Source organism: Melospiza georgiana, chromosome 12 (assembly GCF_028018845.1).
Source record: "Melospiza georgiana isolate bMelGeo1 chromosome 12, bMelGeo1.pri, whole genome shotgun sequence".
NCBI classification, from domain to species: domain Eukaryota; kingdom Metazoa; phylum Chordata; class Aves; order Passeriformes; family Passerellidae; genus Melospiza; species Melospiza georgiana.
In genome coordinates, this window is record NC_080441.1 from 18,755,416 (window position 1) to 18,781,669 (window position 26,254).

General features: G+C 51.6%; 2 protein-coding genes across 2 annotated transcripts; both read left to right on the forward strand.

Annotated features, from left to right (window-relative positions):
* Window positions 1-924: 924 nt before the first annotated feature.
* Window positions 925-20,224, forward strand: LOC131088631 (exocyst complex component 1-like). The gene is made up of 14 exons (XM_058032850.1): window positions 925-1,110; window positions 4,768-4,995; window positions 7,343-7,475; window positions 8,318-8,427; window positions 9,124-9,264; window positions 9,898-9,991; window positions 14,116-14,225; window positions 14,393-14,500; window positions 15,020-15,090; window positions 15,185-15,425; window positions 15,814-15,997; window positions 16,771-16,970; window positions 19,657-19,851; window positions 20,069-20,224. The coding sequence occupies exons 1-14, from the start codon at window positions 925-927 to the stop codon at window positions 20,222-20,224; spliced, it is 2,157 nt and encodes a 718-aa protein (XP_057888833.1).
* Window positions 20,225-21,033: 809 nt separating this feature from the next.
* On the forward strand, window positions 21,034-23,826 carry GLOD5 (glyoxalase domain containing 5). Its single transcript, XM_058032950.1, has 5 exons — window positions 21,034-21,045; window positions 21,328-21,388; window positions 22,497-22,654; window positions 23,153-23,308; window positions 23,494-23,826. The coding sequence occupies exons 1-5, from the start codon at window positions 21,034-21,036 to the stop codon at window positions 23,644-23,646; spliced, it is 540 nt and encodes a 179-aa protein (XP_057888933.1). The 3' UTR covers window positions 23,647-23,826.
* Window positions 23,827-26,254: the final 2,428 nt, after the last annotated feature.

Consider the following 26,254-nt stretch of genomic DNA (forward strand, 5'->3'; position numbering starts at 1 on the left):
GTCACTGTAATACTTTGTGATAATCCTTTCACTAGGATTTTTCTCCAGAGGAGCTGGGAAGCCTCAGAAAAGAAATGTAAACAATAACTATCTGATGACTGTGGGATGTGGTCTGGAGATGGTTTACCAACAGGTGCATCATTGATTGGTCTCATGTGCTTTGTTTTACTTGATGACCAATGATGGTCCAGCTGTGTCGAGGTTGTGAGTAGTCACAGGTTTTTATTATTCATTCTTTGTCGCAGACATCTTTTATGAAAAATCCTTTCTTTAGGATTTTTTCTCCTGAGAAGCTGTGAGGCCTCAGGAACAAAATGTAAACAATGGTTATCTGCTGCTGTGGAATGCAACAGGTGCATCTGGGATTGGCCCATGTTGGATGTTTGTAATTAATGGCCAATCACAGTCAGCTGGCTCGGACAGAGAGTCTGAGTCACAAGCTTTTGTTATCATTCTTTTTTTTTTCTATTCTTAGCCAGCCTTGTGATGAAATCCTTTCTTCTATTCTTTTAGTATAGTTTTAATATATATCATAAAATAATAAATCAAGCCTTCTAAACATGGAGTCAGATCCTCATCTCTTCCCTCATCCTCAGACCCCTGCGAACACCGTCACAATTCTTTGCTAGCCTTCTGATGTCTCTTTTCTCTTTTCTTTAGTATACTTTTAGTATATAATTTTCTTTTAATATAATATATACAGTAAAATAATAAATCAGCCTTCTGAAACATTCTTCTGAGTCAAGATTCTCATCTCTTTCCTCATCCTGGGGACCCTCAAACACCACCACACTCTTTTTCTCTCTGTGCTTCTCACTGGCTTGCCCAGGAAAAATCCCGAGAGAGAGGATTCCTGGTTTGCCCAGGGAAGATCCTGAGAGAGAGCCGTGCCTGCTGCAGTCTGTGAGGAGAGCAGCCCTGAGGATGCATCAGGACAGGCAGGAACGGGCTGAGGATGGGCTGCAGGAGGGGCCGGGCACCTTCCAAGGGCTGAGCCCTGCTGAGGCCGTGGCCGTGCTGGCGCTGCTGGAGGAGCACGAGGAGCCCCTGCTGAGCCACTCCGTGGCCTTTGCCGAGCACCTGGAACGGGAGCTGCGGGAGCTGGAGGAGGTAACGGAGCCATGGAGGTGCCCGGAAGGAGGGGATGAGGCTCTGGGCATCAGCTGCTCTGCCCTTTGCTGGGGGAGAAATCCTGGCAGGAAAGGGAAAGGGAAGGGGAGGTTCTGGGAAGGGAAAGGAGGTTCAGGGAAGGTTCAGGGAAGGTTCCGGAAAGCTTCAGGGAAAGGAAGGTTCAGGGAAGGGAAGGGAAGGTTCCAGAAGGGAAGGTTTAGGAAGGTTTGGGAAGGTTTGGGGAGGGAAGGTTCCAAGAAGGCTCCAGGAAGGTTCCGGGAAACGAAGGTTCAGGGAAGGGAAGGTTCCAGAAGGGAAGGTTTAGGAAGGTTTGGGAAGGTTTGGGAAGGGAAGGTTCCAAGAAGGCTCCAGGAAGGTTCCAGGAAATGAAGGTTCAGGGAAGGGAAGGGAAGGTTCCAGAAGGGAAGGTTTAGGAAGGTTTGGGAAGGTTTGGGGAGGGAAGGTTCCAAGAAGTCTCCAGGAATGTTCCGGGAAAGGAAGGTTCCAGGAAGGGAAGGTTCCAGGAATGTTCTGGGAAGGTTCCAGAAAGGAAGGTTTGGGAAGGTTTAGGGAAGGGAAGTTCAGGGAAGTTCAGAGAAGGGAAGGTTCAGGGAAAGGAAGGTTCCTGGAACATTCTGGGAAGGTTTGGGAAAGGAAGGTTTGGGAAGGGAAGGTTTGGGAAGGTTTGAGAAGGTTTGGGAAGGTTTGGGAAGGGAAGGTTTGGGAAGGGAAGGTTTGGGAAGGGAAGGTTTGGGAAGGGAAGGGAAGGTTTGGGAAGGGAAGGTTTGGGAAGGGAAGGTTTGGGAAGGGAAGGGAAGGTTTGGGAAGGGAAGGTTTGGGAAGGTTTGGGAAGGTTTGGGAAGGGAAGGGAAGGGAAGGGAAGGGAAGGGAAGGGAAGGGAAGGGAAGGGAAGGGAAGGGAAGGGAAGGGTCTGACTGTGGGGTGCTCTGGGGCTGCCTGAGGAAGGGAAGGGACAAAAGAGGTCCCTACAGAAGGAACAGCAGGATCCAGGGAGAGTGAAAAGGGGAGAAAAACAAAACAGAGCTGGAAGGGGATTGAAAAGGAAAATATAAACCAGCAGGAAGGGCCAGTGGAAAAGGCACAGGATATTTCCAGAATTTCTTGTGAGGGTGGGCAGGCCCTGGCACAGGTGCCCAGAGAAGCTGGGCTGCCCCTGGATCCCTGGAAATGTCCAAGGCCAGGTTGGATGGGGCTTGGGGCAGCCTGGGATGGTGGAAGGTGTTGGGACAAAATGGGCTTTAAGGTTCCTTCCATCCCAAACCGTTCCAGGATTCTGTGGTTTTCCATGGATTTGGAAGGGAAAGGGAGGAAATGAAACCAAGGAGCTCAAGGGTCCCCTGGAAAAGGATCCTTCAGTATCCCTGGCTCCCATCCCTGGCTGGCTGGAACTGGATGGGCTTTAAGGTCCTTTCCAACCCCAACCATTCCATGGCTTTTGACTACTGAGCTTTACTGACTCCATTGGGGTTGCTGTCATTTATTGCATTTCTGCAGAGGAAATTTCTCCTTTAAGTGCTGGAACAAAAAAACCTATGAAAGCTGCTTTGAGCACTTATCTTCTGCTAAAATATCTGGGATTTTATGGTTGGTAGCCAAGGAAAAACAGGGGAAAAATAAGCCAAAGGAAATATCTTAAGTCATACAAGAAACCACAAACCCTAAATCGAACCTCCTTTAGCTGCAGAGTCTGCTGTATTCCCATATATGATTTATTACACTTGGAAGTTAATCTGGAAGCCCGAACTCCTGAGGTTTGTTCCTGCCAGCTCCTGGCAAGGAATTCAGGCACTTTGTGACTGTTCCCAGCTGTAAAACACCCTGGGAGAGCAACAAATACATCTTTATTAAGTTTTTTTTGAGATGAAAGGCACCGTTGAATACATTATTTTAATGCCCTCTAATGAATAAATGTGACTTCCCTCTAATACAAATTAATTAATGAGCATTTCCATTTCCGAGCCTTAATCTCCAATATTAAATGTTATTAATCCCAGCAAGTTGGACCAGCACATGCATCTATTTCAATATTTTCCCCACATCCCAGTGATAGCACCTTGGGCTTTCTCTCCCATATTAATCACCCTCCTCTCACCCAGCTGTTCTGGGAGTCACAGAAATCCCTGCACTGGCAGCAAGGAAAAGCTGATTTCTGCAAAGGGAAGGACGGCAAAGCCGGGACACCGGGAGGCCAAAGGCTCTGATTTGGACATTGATATTCCTGCAGAATTCCAGGATCCCAGCACATGTGGAGCTGCAGGCAGCTCCCAGCAGCTCTGTGCTGGGGCTGGATGTTATTCCTGTTCCTGGAGCCTCTGGAGAGCCCCTTCCCACAGCCCTGTCCCATCAATGTCACCAGGGATGCTCCTCGGGGTGACAGCCTGAAGGAGTGGCAGGAACAGGCGTGGGGGAGGCTTCTGGCTCTAATTAAAGAGCAATTAATAAATGGGAAGCTCTGGGCAGAGCTGATGGGATGGGATGGGATGGGATGGGATGGGATGGGATGGGATGGGATGGGATGGGATGGGATGGGATGGGATGGGGTCCCTGGGTGTGGCAGGGAAGCAGAATGTGGAGCTGCTGCTTTTGGACATGAGTGTCCAGGGTTAGAGAGGCTGGGAGAGCTGGGAGTGTCCATCTGGAGAGGAGAGCCCAGAGCCCTGCCAGGGCCTGAAGGGGCTCCAGGAGAGCTGCAGAGGGACTGGGGACAAGGATGGAGGGACAGGACACAGGGAATGGCTCCCACTGCCAGAGGGCAGGGCTGGATGGGATATTGGGAATTGGGAATTGTTCCCTGGCAGGGTGGGCAGGCCCTGGCACAGGTGCCCAGAGCAGCTGTGGCTGCCCCTGGATCCCTGGCAGTGCCCAAGGCCAGGCTGGACACTGGGACACCCTGGGACAGTGGGAGGTGTCTCTGCCATGGGACAGCCACATTAGCAATTTCCTTGGCATGCCATTTACTTACAAAAATTTTCTCTGTGAAAGTGAACCCAGGTGCCAGTCTCCTGGCATTAATAAGGGACAGTATCTGCTCCGCTCAGTGAAGAGATGCCAGACATTGGAGATTGTCACTGGATCACAGAGAGGCTTGTCTTTCCAGGACAGATTAGCTGAACTGACAGCTCCACCATTTGGGCATTTTGAAATTAAGAATGGGGTGGAATGGGAAGAGCTTTAAGGTCCCTTCCCACCCTAAACCAGACTGGGATTCTCTGAAATCTCATGGGATGGACACTCAGGTCCTCAGGACACTCCACCACTCGTGGAGGGGAGGGTTGGACACTCCCTCAGTAACACTCCCAGGACACACATCCAGCAGGGCTTGGCGGCCTCTCCAGAACCATGGAGATTTTTGTGCTCATGGCCAGATTTTCCTGGACACTGCCCAGGAATTTGCTTGCTGGGGCAGCTGGAGGCGCCCTGAGGGTACACCTTGCCCAGGGCAGGGCTCTGTGTGCCCTGGGGACACGCAGGTGGCATTTGGCCAGGGTGGGACAGTGGCACTCCCACCAACACCCTGCAGGTTACAGCGACACCATCCCTGCTGTGCCTCAGGAGGGTGAGAGACAGGACAATTGACCCCAGCATGGTGACACATCCCTGCCCAGCTCTGAATCCCTGTGCTCCCGTTTCCCACAGGCCAACCTGCAGGCCATCCTCTCCTCGGAGCAGCAGCTGGCGCAGCTGATGGGCGCCCTGGACGAGGCCCTGGCCGAGGTGGGCAGGCTGGAGCAGAGCCTGCAGGTGTGTGAGGAGCTGCTGGGCGCTGTGAGGCACAGGATGGACCACATCCACCAGGAGAGCTCCCTGCTGCAGTGCCTGGCCTCCAACAGGAGCAGGCTGATGGATGAGATCCTGCTCCTCACGGTGCGTGGGCTCGCAGCGACATTAATCTTCAGCTGGTGAATCGGCTGGGGAACACTTCCAGGGAATTTTAAACACTGAGAGCTCTGATTGTCTGCAAGGGCACTGGGAAATGGGGATGGTGCTGCAAGCCCAGAGAAAGGCTGGGATGAGCAGGACCCTCACCATGGCCCAGAGGGGGCTCTGAAAGGCCTTTCCCAGGGCAGGATTGGAATGACAAAGCTGAGTAAATAATCCTGACCTGGGAATACAAACCCAACAATTTACAAGCTAATTAATTAATTAGAAGCAGAGCTTGCAACACCAGGCCTTCCTCGGCCACCACTGCAGCTGTTCCTGGGCAGAACATTGGTTTTCATGGGGGACTTCCATGGATTTCCTGATGGACACAGCAGCTGCTGCTGAGGGCAGCACTGGGCTGTTCCAGCCAGCAGCATTCCCAGTGGGATGGGATGGGATAGGAAGGGATGGTAAGGGAAGGGATGGGAGGGGAAGGGATGAAAAGGGATGGGAGGGATGAGGGGCTGGCTGTGTTTAGCTGTGTTTAGCTGTTCTCTGGCTGTGTTTGGCTGTGTTTAGTTGTGTTTGGCTGTGTTTATTTGTGTTTAGCTGTGTTTGGCTGTGTTTAGCTGTGTTTAGCCATGCTCTCTGGCTGTGTTTGGCTGTGTTTGGCTGTGTTTAGTTGTGTTTAGCTGTGTTTAGCAGTGCTCTCTGGCAGTATGTGAGTTGTGCTCTGTATTTAGCTGTGTTTATCTGTGCTCTGGCTGTGTTTAGCTGTGCTCTGGCTGTGTTTAGCTGTGTTTGGCTGTGTTTAGCTGTGTTTATCTGTGTTTAGCCATGCTCTGGCTGTGTTTGGCTGTGTTTAGTTGTGTTTAGCTGTGCTCTCTGCATGTATGTGATTTGTGCTCTGTGTTTATCCGTGCTCTGGCTGTGTTTAGCTGTGTTTATCTGTGCTCTGGCTGTGTTTAGCCATGCTCTGGCTGTGTTTAGCCATGCTCTAGCTGTGCTCTGGCTGTGTTTGGCTGTGTTTAGCCATGCTCTGGCTGTGTTTAGCCATGCTCTGGCTGTGTTTGGCTGTGTTTAGCTGTGTTTAGCCATGCTCTGGCTGTGTTTGGCTGTGTTTGGCTGTGTTTAGTTGTGTTTAGCTGTGTTTAGCAGTGCTCTCTGGCAGTATGTGAGTTGTGCTCTGTATTTAGCTGTGTTTATCTGTGCTCTGGCTGTGTTTAGCTGTGCTCTGGCTGTGTTTAGTTGTGTTTAGCTGTGTTTATCTGTGCTGTGGCTGTGTGTGAGCTGTGCTCTAGCTGTGTTTATCTGTGCTCTGGCTGTGTTTAGCTGTGTTTGGCTGTGTTTAGCTGTGTTTAGCCATGCTCTGGCTGTGTTTGGCTGTGTTTAGTTGTGTTTAGTTGTGTTTAGCTGTGTTTAGCTGTGTTTAGCTGTGCTCTCTGCCTGTATGTGATTTGTGCTCTGTGTTTATCCGTGCTCTGGCTGTGTTTAGCCATGCTCTGGCTGTGTTTAGCCATGCTCTGGCTGTGTTTAGCCATGCTCTGGCTGTGCTCTGGCTGTGTTTAGCCACGCTCTGGCTGTGTTTAGCTGTGTTTAGCCATGTTCTGGCTGTGTTTAGCCATGCTCTGGCTGTGTTTGGCTGTGTTTAGCCATGCTCTGGCTGTGTTTGGCTGTGTTTAGCCATGCTCTGGCTGTGTTTAGCCATGCTCTGGCTGTGTTTGGCTGTGTTTAGCCATGCTCTGGCTGTGTTTAGCCATGCTCTGGCTGTGCTCTGGCTGTGTTTAGCCATGCTCTGGCTGTGTTTGGCTGTGTTTAGCCATGCTCTGGCTGTGTTTAGCCATGCTCTGGCTGTGCTCTGGCTGTGTTTAGCCATGCTCTGGGTGTGTTTGGCTGTGTTTAGCCATGCTCTGGCTGTGTTTAGCCATGCTCTGGCTGTGTTTGGCTGTGTTTAGCCATGCTCTGGCTGTGTTTGGCTGTGTTTAGCCATGCTCTGGCTGTGTTTGGCTGTGTTTAGCCATGCTCTGGCTGTGTTTAGCCATGCTCTGGCTGTGCTCTGGCTGTGTTTAGCCATGCTCTGGGTGTGTTTGGCTGTGTTTAGCCATGCTCTGGCTGTGTTTAGCCATGCTCTGGCTGTGTTTGGCTGTGTTTAGCCATGCTCTGGCTGTGTTTAGCCACGCTCTGGCTGTGTTTGGCTGTGTTTAGCCATGCTCTGGCTGTGTTTATCAGTGCTCTGGCTGTGTTTGGCTGTGTTTAGCCATGCTCTGGCTGTGTTTGGCTGTGTTTAGCCATGCTCTGGCTGTGTTTAGCCATGCTCTGGCTGTGTCTATCTGTGTTTGGTGTGTTTCAGACCCAGCTGCAGCTGAGCAGGGAGCACTGTGCTGCCCTGAGCAGGGCAGACCTGTCCAGCCCCGCGGCCATTGAGGCCTGCACGGCCGCAGCCCAGGCTCTGTCCTCCTGCATGGAGCTCCCCATCCAGCCCTGTGAGTAGGAGCAGGGATTCCTCCCACGGGATCCCCTGACAGGGGTGGGCACCTCCTGGAGCTCGGGAAGGAGCTGGGGAGGCCGTGGCTGGAAATCCTGGTCAGGGCTGTCTGTGGAAAACAGCAGCTCATTGTGGCAGGATGGGGGAGTTTCTGGATCCCTGGAAGTGAGCAGGGACTTCATCCTGGCAGGAAATCCCAGGTTTTCCTTGTGGTGAGACTGGGTGTGTCTCCTTGGCTGAGGCTGCACTCATGGATGATTTTTATTTTTTTAATTTTATTTTCCACTCCTTGTCTGTATTTCCTTGGTTGTCGCAGACATATTTTCATTAAAAATCCTTCCTTAGGATTTTTTCTCCTGAGAATCTGGGAGGCCTCAGGAACAAAATGTAAACAATGATTATCTGCTGCTGTGGAATGCAACAGGTGCATCTGTGATTGGTCTCATGTGGTTGTTTCTAATTAATGGCCAATCACAGTCAGCTGGCTCTCTCTCTGTCCAAACCACAAACCTTTGCTATTCATTCTTTTCTATTCTTAGCCAGCCTTCTGATGAGAACTTTTTCTTCTATTCTTTTAGTATAGTTTTAATGTAATATATATTATAAAATAATTAATCAAGCCTTCTGAAATATGGAGTCAACATTCTCATCTCTTCCCTCATCTGAAAACCCCTGTGAACACCGTCACACTTGGTACCACAGGAAAGCTTTTGCTCCTTCATCAGCTTTCGGGTGGATTTATCTCAGGACTTCTATCTGAGTTCCCAGTTTTCTGAAGGGTGTGGGTCTGCAGCTCCCCCAGATCCCCCCAAATCCCAAAATATCCTTTTTTTCCCCGAGGTTACCGGAAGCTGCAGGCAGTGGCTGAGCAGCTGATCCTGTTTGAAACCCTCAAGCAGAACTTCGAGAGCTCCTTCATCAGCCATATCACCAACATCTTCGAGCTGCAGGTGGGCTCCACTCTTCCCTAAAATCCTGGGAAATTGGAATATTCTGGGGAGGTGGGGCCAGTGGTGCAGGAGATGCTGCTGTGACAGGATTGTCCCAAATTTTCTCTCCAAAGAGATCTCCCCACATACCTTCCCCTTCCCCAACCTCAGTCCTCAGGTTAATTTTCCAGGGATGTATGAGCAATCCATGTTCCCAAAATCCCTCTGGTGGCATTCCTTAAATCCTCAGGCCTGGAGATTTTTTGTTTGGCTTTTCTTATTTTATTCTCAGGCATGTTGATCTGTTTGTAACCTAAAATCCCAAGGTAAACCCCAATCCTGTGATCCTTTGATTAACATCTTCCAGCGCTGATGTGGCAGTTTGAAAGATTTGATGGACAAGATCCCTATGGGCAGGAATTCCAGAGATTTCCTTCTGTGGAAAGGAGCAATTCCCAAATCCTTACTTCCTCAAATCCTTGGTGTTTGGTTTCAGGCAGTGGTTCTGAGAAGGAAGCTGGGAAGGAGCTGTGGGGTTTCCATCCTTGGAGATTTACAGGCCTTGGCTGGGCACATCCCTGAGCCAACTTTTCCATCTGGATCTGCTCTGAACCTGCCCCACTCCCATCCCACCTGCACAACCCTGCGGGTGCAGTGTCCCAGCATGTTTTCCAGGCTGTTTGATGTGAATTTATTCTCTCATTTCTCTCCCTTCAGGGCAATTCCCAGGTCCCTGCTCTTGGTGGCACCGTGGCTGCCCCAGGGCACAGACCCCACCACGAGGAGCTGCTGCCCTTCACCCCCCTGATGGCCTGGCTGAGGAGCTCCAACCCTGCTCTGTTCTGGGACCTCTCCAAGGTAGGGCTGAGACCCTCAGCAAGCACTGCAGACCTTCCCTGGGAGCAGCAGGTCCAGTGGGGAGCTCCTGGTGGGACCTGAGCCGTGAGACACCTGAGATTCCAGAGCTTCTGGGGATGTCTGGCCAGCCTGGGGCTCTGTGCCCAGCAGGAACCTGGGGGTGTGACGGTGTGCACAGGGGTCTGAGGGTGAGGGAAGAGATGAGGATCTGACTCCATGTTTCAGAAGGCTTAATTTATTGTTTTATTATATATATTACATTAAAACTATAGTAAAAGAATAGAAGAAAGCATTTCATCAGAAGGCTAGCTAAGAATAGAATAGCAAAGAATGATAACAAAGGTTTGTGGCTTGGCTCTCTGTCCAAGCCAGCTGGGCTGTGATTGCCATTAATTAGAAACAACCAACATGGGCCAATCCCAGATGCACCTGTTGCATTCCACAGCAGCAGAAAACCATTGTTTACATTTCGTTCCTGAGGCCTCATCTTCTCAGCAGAAAAAGTCCTAAGGAAAAGGTTTTCCATAAAAGATTTCTGCAACAGAGGGGTGCCAGGATAGTGCTGAAGTGAATGATCTGAAATGCCCAAATCTTCACTTTTTGCTCTTACCTGGCCTTTCCTCCCCATTCCAGGTGTACTCCCAGAACTTTGGCAGGCTCTACGAGCGGGAAATCAGAGCCCTTTTCGAGCAGGCCAAGATCTCCCTGTCAGGAAGAAGAAAAGGAAGTGAGTGGTTCAAAATGTGCCCTCGGTGCTGCTGGGCAGGGTTGGGCACCCAGGGATGGGGACAGTCCCCTCCAGCACAGGTGTCATCCCCAGGTGTGCTCCAGCACTTTGTGTCCTGGCTCTGCAGGTGGCAGTGGGAAAATCCAGCTCTGCTCCACTCCAGGCAGTGCTGGGGAGAGCTTCAGCTCCATGAACTCCCCACTTTTGTTTGGCTGCTCCTCAGAGCTTTTCTGTCCTTCCCTGTGCAGGGCTCAGGAATGACACAGTGGTGGCTGGGATCCTGTTCCAAGCAGCCACGGGAGAGAGAAGGGATGTAGAAAAGCCTGAAAAACAAAACCCAGGCTCTCAAAGATTCCCACTCCACCATTATCTCCTGAAAAAACCCCACCACGTTTTCTCTTCCCTTGCCTGCCCCTGCTCCAAGGGCTGGAGCTCCTCTCCCATGAGGACCTGAGGGGTCTGGGGTTGTTCAGCCTGGAGGAGGCTCCAGGAACACCCTGTAATTCCCCCATCCCTGGAAATGTTCCAGACCATGTCAGACAGGCTTGGAGCAACCTGGGATAGTGAGTGGAAGGTGTTCCTGCGCATAGCACAGATAGCATGAGGTGATTTTCTGGTTACCCCCAGCCCAAAGCATTCCTGGATTTTAGGATTCTCTAAAGCCCGGTCCATCTTTCATGCAGGATTCCCCAGACACTTTCCCCTGCACAGGGAAGCCTGTCCCAGGAGACAGAGGGAATTCACAGCAATATTTATGGAATGATTTCACAGCGAGCTGACTGCCAGGCCCTGCTGTCCCAAGGTGCTCATTTCCACCCAAATCGCTGGGTCTGACTCAAAATATTCCAGTCAGGTGTTTCTGAAGATAAAAAGAGAAACTGATCTGTCTCCTCTGGAAATTTTTTATGGCCCACAAGTCACATTTTCCCTCAGCAAAACAAAGGGCTGTAATGGAAATTTCCAGGCCAGTTTGGCCCAGTTTGAAGGTCAGGCTGGTTTGTTTTGTCCATCAGAGTCAGCACTTCCAGCCCGGCACTTCCTTCAGCACCGGTGCCCAGATGCCAAGCCAGGGGATGGAGCTGAAGGAAGGGAATGGGGTTGGTGGCTCCCACTTTTGGGGTTCCTCACACCTAAAACGTCCCCACCACCCCCTCCAGCATTGCTGCCCCTGGGAAAGACACTCAGTTCTGGGAAAACAGGAATCTTAAACCCTGAGGTCAAGGCAGGATGGGGAGTGCTGACACAAATACCTGCACAGCAGTCTGGGGGAAAAAAGGAGGAAAGTTTCACCTAAATAGTCCTAATGGCACCTAAATGGGCACCACTGGACCATTTATGGGAATAAAGTTGTTAAATTAAACAAAAGGTGGTGCAGGGCATGTGTCTGCAGGGCATGCAGCCAGTCTGCCCCATCCCCTTACATGAACATTAAACTGTAAAACAGTATTTTACCAATCTTTAAATCCTACACGAATCTATAAACCCCAGGAGGGATTAAACCCCAGGAGAAAACCCTTGGAAGGCTACAAGGAGTTCCTGCTCCAGTAGAAATCATCCCAAAATGTCTGCCCAGCGCTGGGGCTGCTCCACGGGCAGGACAGGGTGAATTCTGTTGTCCTGGGATGTCCCCGCTCTGCTCCAGAGGGTGAGGACAGGTCTGGGACAGGCAGGAAGCCCCAGGGGCTGTTCAGCCCATCCTTGATGTGAGCAGAGCGTTGGAACAACCTCACAGTTTGTGAGAAAAGGGGGAATTTTTAGCAGTTTGTGCCACAGAGGCAGTGGCACCTTCCCTGGGGCAGGCGTTGTCTCTCAGGGCTACCGCTGCAGCAGAGCAGGGGGACAGCAGGGGAAGGTGACCCTGCCCAGCCCCAGGACAGGCCAGAATTCCTGTTCTGGCTCTCAGGGTGCTGCTCACGCTGTCCCAGGGCTGTCCCTGCTCCCAGATCCTCCTGCTGCAGCAGCATTCCTGCAGAGATGGCTGAGCCACCGGGGATGGTTGGCAGGGCAGGAATGGCTCTGCTGAACTTCTGCAGGAACCTCAGCCAAGGGCCTTCCTGCTCATGGATGGAGCCTGGGCTGGGAGGAAACCTGCCCCAAAACATCCCTCATTCCTGCCCCAAAACACCCCTCATCCCTGATGGAAAATATCCCTCATTCCTGCCCCAATACACCCCTCATCCCTGCCCTAAAGCATCCTCATGTCTGCCCCAAAACACCCCTCATCCCTGATGGAAAGATCCCTCGTCCCTGCCCTAAAACATCCCTCATTCCTGCCCCAAAACATCCCTCATTCCTGCCCCAAAACACCCCTCATCCCTGATGGAAAATATCCCTCATCCTGCTGTCAAAAATCCCTCATCCTTGCCCCAAAACATTCTCATCCCTACCCCAAAACACCCCTCATCCCTGATGGAAAGATTCCTCCTCCCGGCCCCAAAACATCCCTCATTCTTCCTGGAAAATATCCCTCATACTGCTGTCAAACTTCATTCATCCCTGTCCCAAAACACCCCTCATCCCTGCTGGAAAACATCCCTCATCCTGCTGGAAAATATCCCTTATCCCTGCCCCAAAACTTCACTCATCCCTGCCCCAAAACTTTCCTCATCCTGCTGTCAAAAATCCCTTATCCCTGCTGGAAAAAAAAAATCTCTTATCCCTGCCCCAAAACACCCTTTATCCCTGCTGGAAAATATCCCCTATCCCTGCCATCAAAAATCCCTCATCCCTGCCCCAAAACATCCCTCATCCCTGCTGGAAAAAATTGCTCATCCTGCTGTCAAAAATCCCTTATCCCTGCCCCAAAACATGCCACATGCCTGCCCCAAAGCATCCCTCATCCCTGCTGTCAAACTTCCCTTATCCCTGCCCCAAAACTTCTCTCATCCCTGCTGGAAAATATCCCTCACCCTGCTGTCAAACACCTCTCATCCCTGCTGGATAATATTCCAGTCCAGGTCTCCAGGCCATTTCCTTTCTCCTGATTATCCCAGTAAATTTTTTTGGGTTGATTCCCTGCCCCCATAAAGGATTTTATTTATGGCACCACCTGCTGATTTCTTGCCTTATGTGATGGGAGAGTGAGTTTAGAAGGCAACCTCGAGCTGTTTATAATTAATTAGGGGCCAGTAATTAAGTCCGTTCTCATTTTGCCATTCCATTTTCTGCAGGCTTGTTAAATTCTTTCCCATTTGCTGTTGGAAGATTTATTTTTTCCCGGTTTTGCCACTTCCCAGCTGGTGAAATTATAATGAAATGGTGAGAAAAAAGCCAGACAGCAGCTCCTTAATTTAGTCCTGGTTTTAGCAAGGCTGAGGTCGTGAGCAGGGCTGGCCCATCCCTCATCCCTGCTGAGCACGGAGCTCACAAATCCTTCCCAAAGGGAAAACCCTTCAGGAGTGGCTCAAATAAAGATATTTGAGATACTATGATTGATGGAGAGGTGACCTGACTGCCCCAGAACCTTTGGAATAGGGGAATGATTCCCATTTCTGGAAATAATTAGGAAATAATCTGGATGTTTCCCCACTGATTCCTTTCAGAGAGTAAAAGAATGTTTTTAAACACATCTTTCAAAGGATTTTTTTCAACTTTTCCACTCAGGGCAAGCCCCTAGTGCTAAAACTGCCAGTGTTGGAGAAATGTATTTATTTCCAGGTGAAATATTTTTATTTTTAAAGGGCATTTTTTGAGAAAAAAGCCATTCCCACCTCCCCTGGATATTTTTCTATGGCAATTTACAATCGAAATTAAGCACCAAACAATTTTCCTGAGGCTTTTGCCGGTTTTTGTGTTGATCTCTTCTCTTATCCCCTGGGATTTTCCACAACCCAGCTGTCAGGAGTGAGCACAAGGCAGCAAAGGGATAAACACCCCAATCAGTGAAATCAAAAGGCAGTTTAATGAAACAAAAACAATGAAAAGGAGGGAGAAACAAGTGAGGAGGCAGGGAAAAAAAAATGGGATTTTTTTCTGAATTCCCCATTTATCTGAACGCAACAGGAAAAGACCAATTTATGAGGTCAGACAGAAAAAGGGGCATTTAAGAGTTTTGACTCTCCAGGAGTTCAGGCGCTGGAGAATGCCAGAGGGAGGAGGTTTGTGACATCCCACACCCCGTGCAGGTCTGCAGGAGACGTGGGAGAAGCCAGCAGGGAGCAGGCAGCCGCGGTGGAGCCTCCCCAGGAGCAGGGACAGCCAGGAGGACGCCCTGGCCAGGGGCAGCATGAGCAGGGTAAGGGGCTCAGGGCTCCTCAGGGCTCCTCAGGGGCTCCTGTCCCTCCCTGGGCAGGGCTGAGGGGCTCCCTGTGCTCCCCACATCCCCTCAGGTGGGCACAGGGGTGCTCTGGTGTCCCCAGTGAGTCCCAGAGGGCTCCCAGACCAAAGGTGGTTTCTCAGCAGGTGTTGGAGCAGGTGCTGAACGAGCTGCAGCCCCTCTGCACCTCGGAGCAGCAATTCCTGCAGGAATTCTTCTGCCTCGGCTGTGGCTCCGTGGAGCTGGAGGTGAGGGTGAGCACCATGCTCTCTCCAGGCCCATTCTCCATTCTCCATTCTCCATTCTCCATTCTCCATTCTCCATTCTCCATTCTCCATTCTCCATTCTCCATGGGGTACCTGGGCTCTCCTGGGCTCCCATCCTCCAGGAACCAGCTGTGGGGAAGCTTCAGAGGAGGACGAAATGGAATTTAATTCACAGCTCCAGGAAAATCAGGGCTCTCCAAGCATTGAACAAGAGGCAGCAGAAATAAATCCAGCAGCTCATTTTCCTGGCTGAGGGAGAGCAGATAAATCATCATTTGGTGGGTTTAGGTGGGATATTGGGGAGGAATTCCTCCCTGTGAGGGGGGAGGTGCTGGGATAGAATTCCCAGAGCAGCTGTGGCTGCTCCATCCCTGGAAGTGTCCCAGACCAGGTTGGACAGAGCTTGGAGCACCTGGGACAGTGGGAGGTGTCCCTGCCCAGGAGTTTGGGGCCCATCCCAAACCACTCTGGGATCCTTTGATGATTTCCACTCTAATCTTTTTTCAGGGATCTGCCACCAAGGCAGGAGAGCCCGCAGCAGCTCCAGAGGACCCTCCTTGCTCCAAGAGCCAGAGCCAGTATGTGAGGGATGGGATACAGACAGGACACAGGCTGGAGTGTCCCCTCCCAGCTAATTCCTGACCTTTCCCATGGTTTGGTTTGGTTTTTAAGGGCAGAAGAAGCCACAACCCAACTGCTGAGTGAGATCTTCAGCTGCCTGGAGCTGGAGCTGAGGGCATTTCTGGATGTCTGCGGCAAGGCTCAGCCCCTGGGCTGCCTGCAGGTCCTGGTGGCCCTGAGTGACTCCATGCTGGGCACCCCAGGCCTTTCCTCATCTCCCTCCTCGTCCTTCCTGCACTCCCTCCTGGGCAACGTGCTGCTCCTGGCCAAGAGCAACCTCAACAAATGCATCGTGAGTGTCCACGGTGGGAGGGAGCCCAACACACCTGAGGGGTGTTTGACTCTTCCAGAACCTTCCAAACACAGCCATGGAGGCTGGAGAAGACCTCCACAATCACCGAGTCCAAGCTGTGCCTGATGCCCAGCTTGTCCCCAGCCCGGAGCTCTGAGTGCCCGTGCAGGTGTTCCTTGGACATCTTGCAGGGATGGGGACCCCAAAGCTCCCTGGGCAATGGCACAGCTCCGTGTCAGCCTCAAACAGGGAGTGTCACACCCCTTGGGCTTGCAGAGGGCATTGTAAATGGCAAAGCCCTCCCAAACCCCGTTCCTTGCCTTGTTTCCTGGCCTGTGCTCCTCCAAACGAGGCCAGGTCTGAGGGTGCCACCTTGTGTCATTCTCAGGGGACCTTGTGCAAGGAGATGGAGGAGGCCAAGCCTGCCAGCAGGACCAGAGGGGGGATCCTGCCCTGTGTCAGCCGCTTCCAGGAGCTGGTGGCCCTCTCTGAGGAGATGTTCCAGACGTGCCAGCGCCGGGGGGAGCTGGACAGGGCCCAGCTCAGGCTGGCCAGCAGCGTCCTCAGCAGCAGTGAGTGCCAGGGCTGGGTGTGCTGGGCAGGAAATGTCCCCCTGCAGCTGCAGGAGTGACCAGCTGGGCCACCAGGGCAGGGTGGGAGAGCTGCCTGTCCCTGGCACTGAAATCTCTCTGCACATCCCAGGTGTGGCAGGGTGGGAGCTGCCTGTCCCCTGAGCCTGCTCCTCAAACCCCTTTCCCTGAGCAAGGTCCTGGAGCACTAGGCACATTCTGGGTGCTCTGTCACAGGGGGATGGCCCCAGGGGTGACAGGGCCCAGCTTTGGATCCAGTTCCAACATCTCCTGCCCCACTGTGGAGGGAGAGCTCCTCATGGATCAATCTCATTTTACAAGGTCTTGGGAGCCAGAAAAATTCCAAAATTCCCCCAAAACTAGCAAGGGGTGTTTGTAGGGAGAGAGGGGTTGGGAGAGCCCTCAGCTTCCTGTCAGTGGAAATATCCTGTTTTCCTGCCTGGAGAGGACCTGAGGGGCTGCAGAATTCCCAGCTCTGACCACAGATCAGGAGGTGGTGCAGAGGGGCAGCTCCCACCTGTGGGTGTGCCTGGGGTGACCCACTGATAAATCCATGGACGTGGACAACAATCCATGGACCATGCCAGGGTTCAGGAATGTTGGCAGGGGAGCAGGTCAGGCAGGGAATCGTGGATTTGTGTTATGATGACTCCCTCTGAAGTCAGAGGGTTCAAATGAGCCATCCCAAGGGCGCATCCCTCCTGAGAGCCTTGCAGGGGCTTCTCTCCACCCCTGACTCCCTCCTTCCTTCCCAGTCAGCAGCCTCTCCTCAGCCAACCTGAAGGTGAACACGGATATGGTGATGATGGAAAACTTCCACCACATCCACAACTTCCTGTGCCAAAGGAACATCCCCTGCCTGGAGGGCAAGAAGAGAGAGGCCAAGCAAAGGTGCAGGGAGCACATGGAGAAATACATCTCCACCTACGTGGGCCAGCCCCTGGAGAGGCTCAAGGTGAGCACAGGACCCCAAGGGCTCTTCCCAAAGCTCTGCATTAACTGGTGTGCAAATCTCCCTGCCCTGAATCCAGTCTGGGATTATATTACTTTGTTGTCACAGGATATGAGAGCACCTGAATTTCATTCTGCTCAGGGGTTCCCAAAATCCTGGCATTGCCTCCTCCAGCTCTGCCAGTCTGAGCACAGACACAAAGAGGTGTGAATAGTGCAGGAGCCCATTCATGTTCCTTGGAGACAGTCTGTACATTTAGGAACTCTAAATCCTTAGGATTTAGGGTATTTCTCCACAGCCAAATTGCAGCAGGAATAGCCAAACAGATTCTTGGGCTGTATGAAGGGACAGGAGGATGAAGGAAGGGATTATTCCCTTGTTTCACAGCAGATGTGGAATGTCCTCTCCAGTGCTCCCTTCCCTGACCACTGCTGGGTCTGGCTGTGCAGTCCCACCTCAGCAGCACCACAGAATCCCAGGCTGGAAGGGATCCCCGAGGATCACCCAGGGCAAACTTCACTGCTTGGATGAGACTCTGTAGCTGAGTCCAGTGCTGGGACTCTATCACATCCCCGGGCAGGTTTGATTTGCCATCCCAGCCTGTTCTCACTGGAAAAAGTTCCTGATATCCAGACAATGTGCTCAGCCCTCCTTTCCTCCAGGGAAGTCTTTCCCAGTCCCTCTTCTGACAATCCAAACCATGTGTGGGTTTTTCCTTCTCCCGCTGCCTTGTCCTTGTGCCCATTTCCAAATGGTCAACCAAGACACGGGGGGCAGAATTCCAAAGCATTGCTGGGGAGCTTGGTCCCAGTTTGTTCCTAGTTTGTTCCCAGGTTTTTCCCAGTTTGCTCCCAGGTTTTTCCCAGTTTGCTCTGTTTGCTCCCAGTTTGCTCCCAGTTTGCTCCCAGGTTTTTCCAAGTTTGTTCCCAGTTTGTTCCCAGTTTGCTCCCAGTTTGTTCCCAGGTTTTTCCAAGTTTGCTCCCAGTTTGTTCCCAGTTTGCTCCCAGTTTTCTCCCAGTTTTCTCCCAGTTTGTTCCCAGTTTGCTCCCAGCTTGTTCCCAGTTTATTTCCAGTTTGCTCCCAGTTTTCTCCCACGTTGCTCCCAGTTCGTTCCCAGTTTGCTCCCAGGTTTTTCCCAGTTTATTCCCAGTTTGCTCCCAGTTTTTTCCCAGTTTGCTCCCATCCCCACTCCAATTGCGTGCCTGCATCTGGCAGATCCCAGCTCTTTTTTCACAGCTGCCTGGGCTGATCCATCCAACCCTTCCCCAGTGGCTGCTTTGTTAACTGAGCTAAGAGCATCTGGCTCTGCTAACTCAAACAGACATTCCCCCCTTCCCGAGGCTGCAGCTCTTCCGCTCCTTCCTCTCCCTAAAATGTCTCGCAGATGGAGCTCAGCTGGAATTATTTATGGGACCTGTTACTTCCAATTTGTTTCCAGTCCTTGCTGTCAAACATTTGTTGGCTTGGTTGGAAAATCAGTTCTGTGTCTTGTGCTACCTGAGCTCTGCTATGGCTTCAAATCCTCCCTTTTCCAAGGGAAAAGATAATTTCATTGCTCACAACAAAGTGAGTGGGGTATGACAGCACCTGAAAATCCTGGCATGGCCTTCTCCAGCTCTCCCAATTTCTCTTCAGCAAGAAGAGGTGCAAAGAGGTGTAAGTGTGACCGTGTTCAAAGGGGTCCCAGGATAAGGGAAGAGATGAGGATCTGACTCCATGTTTCAGAAGGCTGATTTATTATTTTATGATATATATTATATTAAAACTATACTGAAAGAATAGAAGAAAGGATTTCATCACAAGGCTAGCTGAGAATAGAAAAAGAATGAAATGATAACAGAAGCTTGTGTCTGGGACAGAGAGTCCGAGCCAGCTGACTGTGATTGGCCATTAATTAGAAACAACCACATGAGACCAATCCCAGATGCACCTGTTGCATTCCACAGCAGCAGATAATCATTGTTTACATTTTGTTCCTGAGGCCTCCCAGCTTCTCAGGAGGAAAAATCCTAAGAAAAGGATTTTTCATAAAAGATGTCTGTGACAATGTAAGTAATATAGAGGCCAATTCCTGGTTCTTGGAAACAATTCCTACATTTGGGAACTCAAAGTCCTTGGGATTTAGGGTATTTCTTCCCAGCCAAATTGCAGCAGGAATAGCCAAACAGATTCTTTGGATGTATGAAGAGGCAGGAGGATGAAGGAAGGGATTATCCCCTTGTTTTGCAGCAGATGTGGAGTTTCCTGTCCAGCTCTGGCAGAGATGTCAGGAGAACTGAGAAAATTCAGGTTTTGCTTTACACCTCTGCAGGTTCTGGGATCCCCCTTCCCCACCTCTGGCTCCAGACCCTCTGTGGCGAGAAAACTGGGGAGAGAACCAAGGAACTGGAGGGATTTTCCAGCAGTCCCATTGCTCCATGGGCCTGCAACCCTTGTTGAGCAGGGAGAGGAGAGAACCGTGAAATTCCCAATGTTCTGCTTTCCTGGAGGATAAAAATCTCCAGCACTCCATTAAACATCCTTAAATTCTTCATTTCAACTGAATTAGACATGGGAACTGAGGGCAGCGCTCAGGTGTCAGCTCTGGTGCAGGAATCCACCTCGGGATGGCTCCTCATGGGCTGTCCATGTTCCCTTCCCCTTCCCCTTCCCAAACCTTCCCTTCCCAAACCTTCCTTTCCCTTCCCAGCATTTCTTCGAGGGTGTCAAGGCCCGCCTGGCTCAGGGAGTGAAGGAAGAGGAGCTCAGTTTCCAGCTGGCCTACAGCAAGCAGGAACTGCGGAAAGTCATCCAAAAATATCCTGGCAAGGAAGTCAAAAGGGCCCTGGAGAGCCTCTACAGGACAATGCACAAACATCTGTCCCCTGAGGGAAACCTGCTGCCGGTAACTGGAGTGGGATGGGTGTGACACTGGGATGGTTGGGATTCAGGTTGGGTGGCTGCAGGGGCAGGGGAAGGAGCTGAGGTTTGCTTTTCCAGGTGGTATGGCAGGCCAAGGAGCAGGGGTTTTGCTTTTCCAGGTGGTATGGCAGGCCAAGGAGCAGGTTTTTGCTTTTCCAGGTGGTATGGCAGGCCAAGGAGCAGGGTGTTTGGTTTTCCAGGTGGTGTGGCAGGCCATGGAGCAGGGATTCATCCGGCAGTACCAAGAGTTTGAGGAGCTCATCCAACGCTGCTATGCAGGAGCAGGGATTGCCCTGGATTTCACCATGGAGGACTTGCTGAGCTACTTCAACTCCATCACCATGGCCAACATGTAGAGAAATCCCTCTCTGGATGTCAGGAGCAGCTCAGGAACCCTTGTCTGCAGCCACAACTCCGAGGAGCTGAACACAAAACCATTCCCAAGTTGGATATTTGGGTTTCTACTCAGAACTTAATCCCAATTTCCAACCTGTTGGTCCTAGACTAAATCTCTCTTGGGGAAGTGGAGGTGTCAGACCCAAACCACAACTTCCCTGCTCCAGGAAACCATTTTGCCACCAGAAAATGACTCGCCAAGCCTCAGATATCCCCCTAAGTGAGCACTAGTGCCGCAAATCCTCGGCAAAACGTTCACAATGGAAAAGTGTCTTCTCTCCAGGGACTTTCTCCTTTTCTGTGCTCGAATTTCAGTGAGCCTGAGCTAAACCAGAGGTCAAACCACAAGGAAACACTGTGAGTGAGAGGTGTTCCCACATCCAGGTATCCCAACAGGCAGTGCTGCTCCTCGGCTCTGCACTGAAAGTCATCCAGCAGATGAAAGTCCAGAGCTGTAAATATTAATGGATTTATTGCTTTTAGCTCAGATTTACTCACATCTTAAGTGGAGTGGAGAAATGTGCAGTTCTAGAGATCCAAACTGATCCTGCAGGGAATTGCCTGCTTTTAACCCGTTTTTGTGGGAATTTTCCTACAGCAACTCACCAACATATTGTCATTCTGTAAATGTTGTCTCTGTTTCGTGGGGTGATCATGGGACTCACATGTTGTGTGTCACAACCTTCTTCCTAAACAACTGAAGAGTTTGAACTCCTTGATATTTGCCCCACAGGGCAAAGATTGTTTTATTTATTTTGCATGTTAGAAAATGATCTTGGAGGCAAGATTCCCCGTGCATTGCCAGAGAGGTGGGAGGCTGCTGTGGCTGCTTGTACAGCCCCTCTTCTCCAGGGATATCCTGGACTCTTCAGTGGGAGCTTTAAGCCAGCACATAAACCCAACTTTCACTTGTAAAGGGAAAAATCTAGATAATTTTTCTGGGGTTTTTCAAGCAGTTGGCCTTTGGGTGAAGGTCCACCTCTGCAGGGAGCAATGTTTAGAGCTCCTGTTTCCAACCTCATCCTTCCCTCCCTTTGTCCCGTGACGTGGCTGCTCCCAGCAGGAAGAGGACGGTCACAGGAAACCATTCAGCGCTGCCTTCCCAGCTCCTCGTCCCTCTGCAGGTGACAGGAATTTTGCAGCCCCGTTTCCTTCCAGGTCCTGCCTCAGGGGCTCCCCTGGGAGGGGAGGGCAGGAGTGGGGGCTGTAGGCTGGGAGATGGAGGTGCTGCAATTTGGGAGCACCTGAGAGGACACCCAGGGTGAAGGGATTCACAGAGGGGTTGAGCCAGATGGCTCCGAGGTTGCTGAGCACCAAACACAGCCAGGAGGGGCAGGGATCCCTCTGGCTCTGGTGGTGGCTCCCCCATAACCAGTGCAGTCACTGGGCACAGCCATGGAAGGGGATAATGGGATCTTGCTCCAAACAGGGTCCTCTGAAATCCCAGTGAAACTGCACCTGGCTTTACACTGACCCTGCTCCCGTGGCAGTGGGGCTGGGGGATTTCCCCTCACCAACCACTTCCCATGCAGAATCATGGAATCATTTAGGCTGGAAGAGCCCTCTGAGCTCATTGAGTCCAGCCATTCCCCCTGGCCTGCCAACACCCTAACCCATGCCCCTAAAAGCCAAGGGCAGTTCCAGAGGGTCTGAACCCAACCTAAGCCCCAGGAACCTGTGACCCCAGTCTGGTGAGTCCCCACACTCTGGTGCTGTGTCACCCTGAGCCCCTGGCCTCACCCTCTGCCTGGTGGTGACATCTGGCAGCTCAAAGACAAAGGACAAGAAGCGTTCCCAGATGTTTCCTGCTGCTGTGCCAGGCCCCAGTTTGTCTCCAGTGTCTGGCTTGGCTCCACCTGGATGAGTGTCCACACCTGGGAGGACCCCAGAGGGGGCTGGAGGAAGGATCACACACACGGTCCCATCCTCGGTGCACACGGGGTTTGTGTGTTGGAGCTTGGCGTCTCGGTGACATCAGCCCTCAGCGATGTCACCCTGCTGGTCCCCACACCCGGCCCAGCCAGGGGCTCTGAGCCTCGGGTGCCACCAGATGCAGACCAGAGTCCGAGGCTCTTGCAGGGAGGAGGATTTATTGCTTCTGTACTTCTGCCACCTGCAGGACAGAGGAGAACCTGGGCCATCCCTCTCAGCCCTCAGCTCCCTGGACCATTTTCCATTTCCCTGCACAGCTGGGTGCTCCTAACTTCCATATTCTCTGGTTTCCCGTGCCAGTTCCCAGCCCTGAGAGCATGGCTTGGAAGGAAGGGGGCACAAGCCCACCCTCGTGTTTCATCCAGCGCCTGGACCACCTTGTGCTGACTGTGAAGAGCATCGAGGACACTGTGGCCTTTTATTCCAAAGTCCTGGGCATGGAGGTGGTGACTTTCAAGGTAACCCTGACCTGAGTTAGCAGGACCCCACCAGGCCCCCAGGGTGAAATGGGTGCTGAGGGTGTAGGTGTACGTGATATATATTGTATAATTGGTTTTATCAACTGGTGGGATGTCAATGGGGCCAAGTACGAAAAGTCACACTCGATAATGTTAACAAAATTACAAATACAAAAATTAGAATTATTTCTACTAGACAAAATAACATCATTGCTATCAATTTTTACAGCAGCACAGGCAGTTGTCAGGCACATACCCCCTTTTCCAGTATATACGAGCACAGTTTTCTGGTCAGTGTCTGGATGAACTTTGCAGTGGCAAATACTCTGTTCAGTGTCTAGGCACACATCTTGGGCATTAATAGTATTGCTTTCACAAAGGGTGCAATGGTGGGAGGCCTGGTGGGGTCCTGCTAACTCAGGTCAGGGTTTCACAATGGATGCTGAAGGAATCCAGCCCAGGAGGTCTCCCTGACTCTGCCTTTTCCTCTGGGAGCAGGGCAATCGCAAAGCTTTGCGCTTTGGCCAGCAGAAGTTCAACCTGCACCAGGCTGGGCAGGAGTTTGAGCCCAAGGCTCGGCGCCCCGTGCCCGGCTCTGCGGATTTCTGCCTGATCACAGCAGAGCCCCTGGAGCGGCTGCTGGAGCATCTGCAGGTGAGGCAGGCCCAGAGTGTCCCCAGGGCAGTGTCACCCAGGAGACACAAATCCAGGGCCTCTAAGTGACCCTTTTCTGGGAATGCTGGGGGTTGTCTCATCCAACAGTTCATGTTGTCAAGGCTGGGGGAGGAGGGCACAGTGATGATATGACCATCAAACCCCTGCTCTCCTGTGTCCTCCAGGCCTGTGGCGTGGCCATTGAAGAAGGTCCCGTCGCCAGAACTGGTGCTGTGGGTCCAATAACCTCCATCTACTTCCGAGACCCCGACGAGAACCTGGTTGAGGTTTCCAGGTACTGCACGGATGTGGCTGCAGGCACTGAGGGGCAGCCCTGACCACGGCCCATGCTCTGCCTGGGTCCCAGCAGCATTTGCCTGGCCCATTTAAAGGTCCAAGCTTTAATTGTGTAAACCTGGGACAACCCTCAAATCGTAGGCACAAAGTAGGCCTGCAAGGATGTTGGGAGATTTCCCAAGGCAGCCTGCTCTGCTCTGCTCTGCCCTGCTCTGGGTGTGAATCCTGCTTTTATACATCTCCATCATGGAGATTTCATGGCCTTCTGGGAAGATCTGTCCTGCTGCTGCTGCACTGCAATTGCTGGGATATCTTCCCTAATTCCTGCTTTCCCTTTTGCTACACTGCCCACCTGTCACTCCTGTCCTCTCCAGAGTCACTTTTCCACAGTTGGAAATTTCTGTCTCCCTTCCTCTCATCCTCCTGCTTCTTGTCTCATGCTGCCTGGTGCTGGTGGCTCTCCCACCATGCCAGAGGTTTAAATCCAGCTGTGGCTGTCCAAACACATTCCTCTGCTGGGGTTTGGGAATTGGGCCTCGGTGTGACACTCAAACACTCCTGAAACTGAAGATCGAAGTTTCATCCTCAGTTCTGTATCAATAATTGTGGGGTTTCTGTCACTCAGAAATGGAAAAAGCAGGGATGAGGAGCCTACATGAAGGGCAAAGTGTCAGAAGTCCAGGAGTTCACCTGGATTTATGCAGAGATTGAGGATGGTCTGACGCAGAGGAGTCTGACTCTGATGGCTCCTAGTTACTGGTGGGACTGTCCTGAGTTTTCTTCTTCCTTTAGTTATTTAAAAAGCCATTTCAAAGTTATCTAAAAAGTATAAAACAATGAAGGACCTGGGGATTCTCAAGCAGAGCAGTTCCGAGGCTGGCCACACTGAGGTAGCATCGATATCCTCACGGGAACAACGCTGGAAAGGAGCGAGGACTCTTCTGACCTCTACAGTGCAAATCCTCTATAAAATTGAAACAATCTCTGAATCGTACTCATTTTTCCTTTGCTCGAATTTCGTGGGAAATCCAAAATTCTTCATGGTGAGAAAAAAGGCAAGGTCACAAAATATTCAGTGCTTTGGATGATCGGCAGGGATGAGCTGGTTTCCATTGGGTCCTTTGTGGGAAGTAAAGACAGGAATGCCATGAGAGAAAGCCACGGGCATCTCCTCGGATGGAGATCTGGGAAGGGATCCCAGGGAAGGATCCCAGGGAAGGATTCCCGGGAGCGGAGGCCCCCGGCGCCCGCGGAGCATCCGGCGGTGCTCTCCAGGGTGCTGATGTGCCCCGGCCTGTCCGGATACGGAGGGACCCCTCGGGGCGTCCTGCCCACGGGAGAGGGTCAGAGCCCACGGGAGAGGCTCGGTACCCATGGGACAGGATTGATTCCCACGGAAAAAGGTCAATCCCTACAGGAGAGGTCAAAGCCCATGGGAGAGGGTTAATCTCCGTAGGACAGGGTCAAAGCCATGGGAAGGGGTTAATCCCCATGGAACAGGGTTGGTTCCTGCAGGAGAGGGTGGAAGGCCATGGGAGGGGATCCAAGCTCATGGGAGGGGGTCAAAGCCCATGGGAGCGAGTCAAAGCCCATGGGAGAGGGTCAAAGCCTATTGGAGGGAGTCAAAGCCCATGGGAGAGGGTCAAAGCCCATGGGAGAGAGTCAAAGCCCATGGGATGAGTCAAAACCCATAGGAGAGGGTCAAAGGCCATGGGAGAGAATTTTGTTCCCTCCACTAGAGCCCATCTTGGTTCTGTCCCACACATCAATCCCTTTAAGGCCTGGAGGACCTGCCTGGTTTCGGGGCTTTCCCGTTCACCGCAGGGTGAAACATGGAATGACACTTTTGGGCATCTCACACCTGACCCAAACCATGGGAAACTCAAAACTTGTAATGGAAATTTATCAAGTATTTGGAATGTGCTGCTGATGGAGGAACTTCTCTTGGGGTAATGGTATTGGAGCACCAGAGGCTTTGCTGGCTGATGGTTGTGGTTATCTCTGGGAGAAAGAACCTGTGGGGCTCAAGGTTTTTCCCTGGAGGAATCACTGGCCACAGGCCAGCATTGCAGTTGTCCCTGTCCCAACCTCTGCTGGGCTCTCCATCTATTGGAAAAGCCTCTGTATTGTGAGTCTTCCAAGTAAAACTGATGGTTTACACAACACAGCATTAAATCTTTATGGAGAAAATTTAATTCCATTCTTTATTCAGCAAGATTCTTTGTGAATATTGGACAGTGGGAGAGAGTGGGTGAACAGAGGTGGGAAAACAGTTTTCTTCTGGATGGTTCATTCCCTGCACAAACCACGACCAGCAAGAGAAAATAATCTTCCTTCTTGTCTGCTCCCATCTCATCCCTCTTGAACACTGATTCCCACAGTAGATTCCACAATTTTATCACAATCACATTGGAAAGGAGCTCTTTGGATCAGCAATCCCAGTGTTTAACGTGGAGAAGTGTTGAGTTCTCCATCTCTCTACTCAGGGAGGGCGCGAGGTAAGGAGCCTTTCAGGGCTTTCTGTTTAGGAGCACAGATTCCAGATTTCATCCATTTTCATGGAAAGATGAGTTAAGAGCCAAATCTCAAGGAGCTTCCCCTCAAACGGGAGTTTCCCAATGGGAGTCACAGTGTATGTGCCCAAGTCAC

Coding starts and splice junctions, on each gene's coding strand:
- LOC131088631 (XM_058032850.1), top strand. CDS start 925: ATGCATCAGGACAGGCAGGAACGGGCTGAGGATGGGCTGCAGGAGGGG. Junction 9,265..9,897: donor TGTTCTGGGACCTCTCCAAG/GTAGGGCTGAGA, acceptor TCCCCATTCCAG/GTGTACTCCCAGAACTTTGG. Junction 14,226..14,392: donor CCAGGGGCAGCATGAGCAGG/GTAAGGGGCTCA, acceptor GTTTCTCAGCAG/GTGTTGGAGCAGGTGCTGAA.
- GLOD5 (XM_058032950.1), top strand. Junction 22,655..23,152: donor TGGAGGTGGTGACTTTCAAG/GTAACCCTGACC, acceptor CTCTGGGAGCAG/GGCAATCGCAAAGCTTTGCG. Junction 23,309..23,493: donor GGCTGCTGGAGCATCTGCAG/GTGAGGCAGGCC, acceptor TGTGTCCTCCAG/GCCTGTGGCGTGGCCATTGA.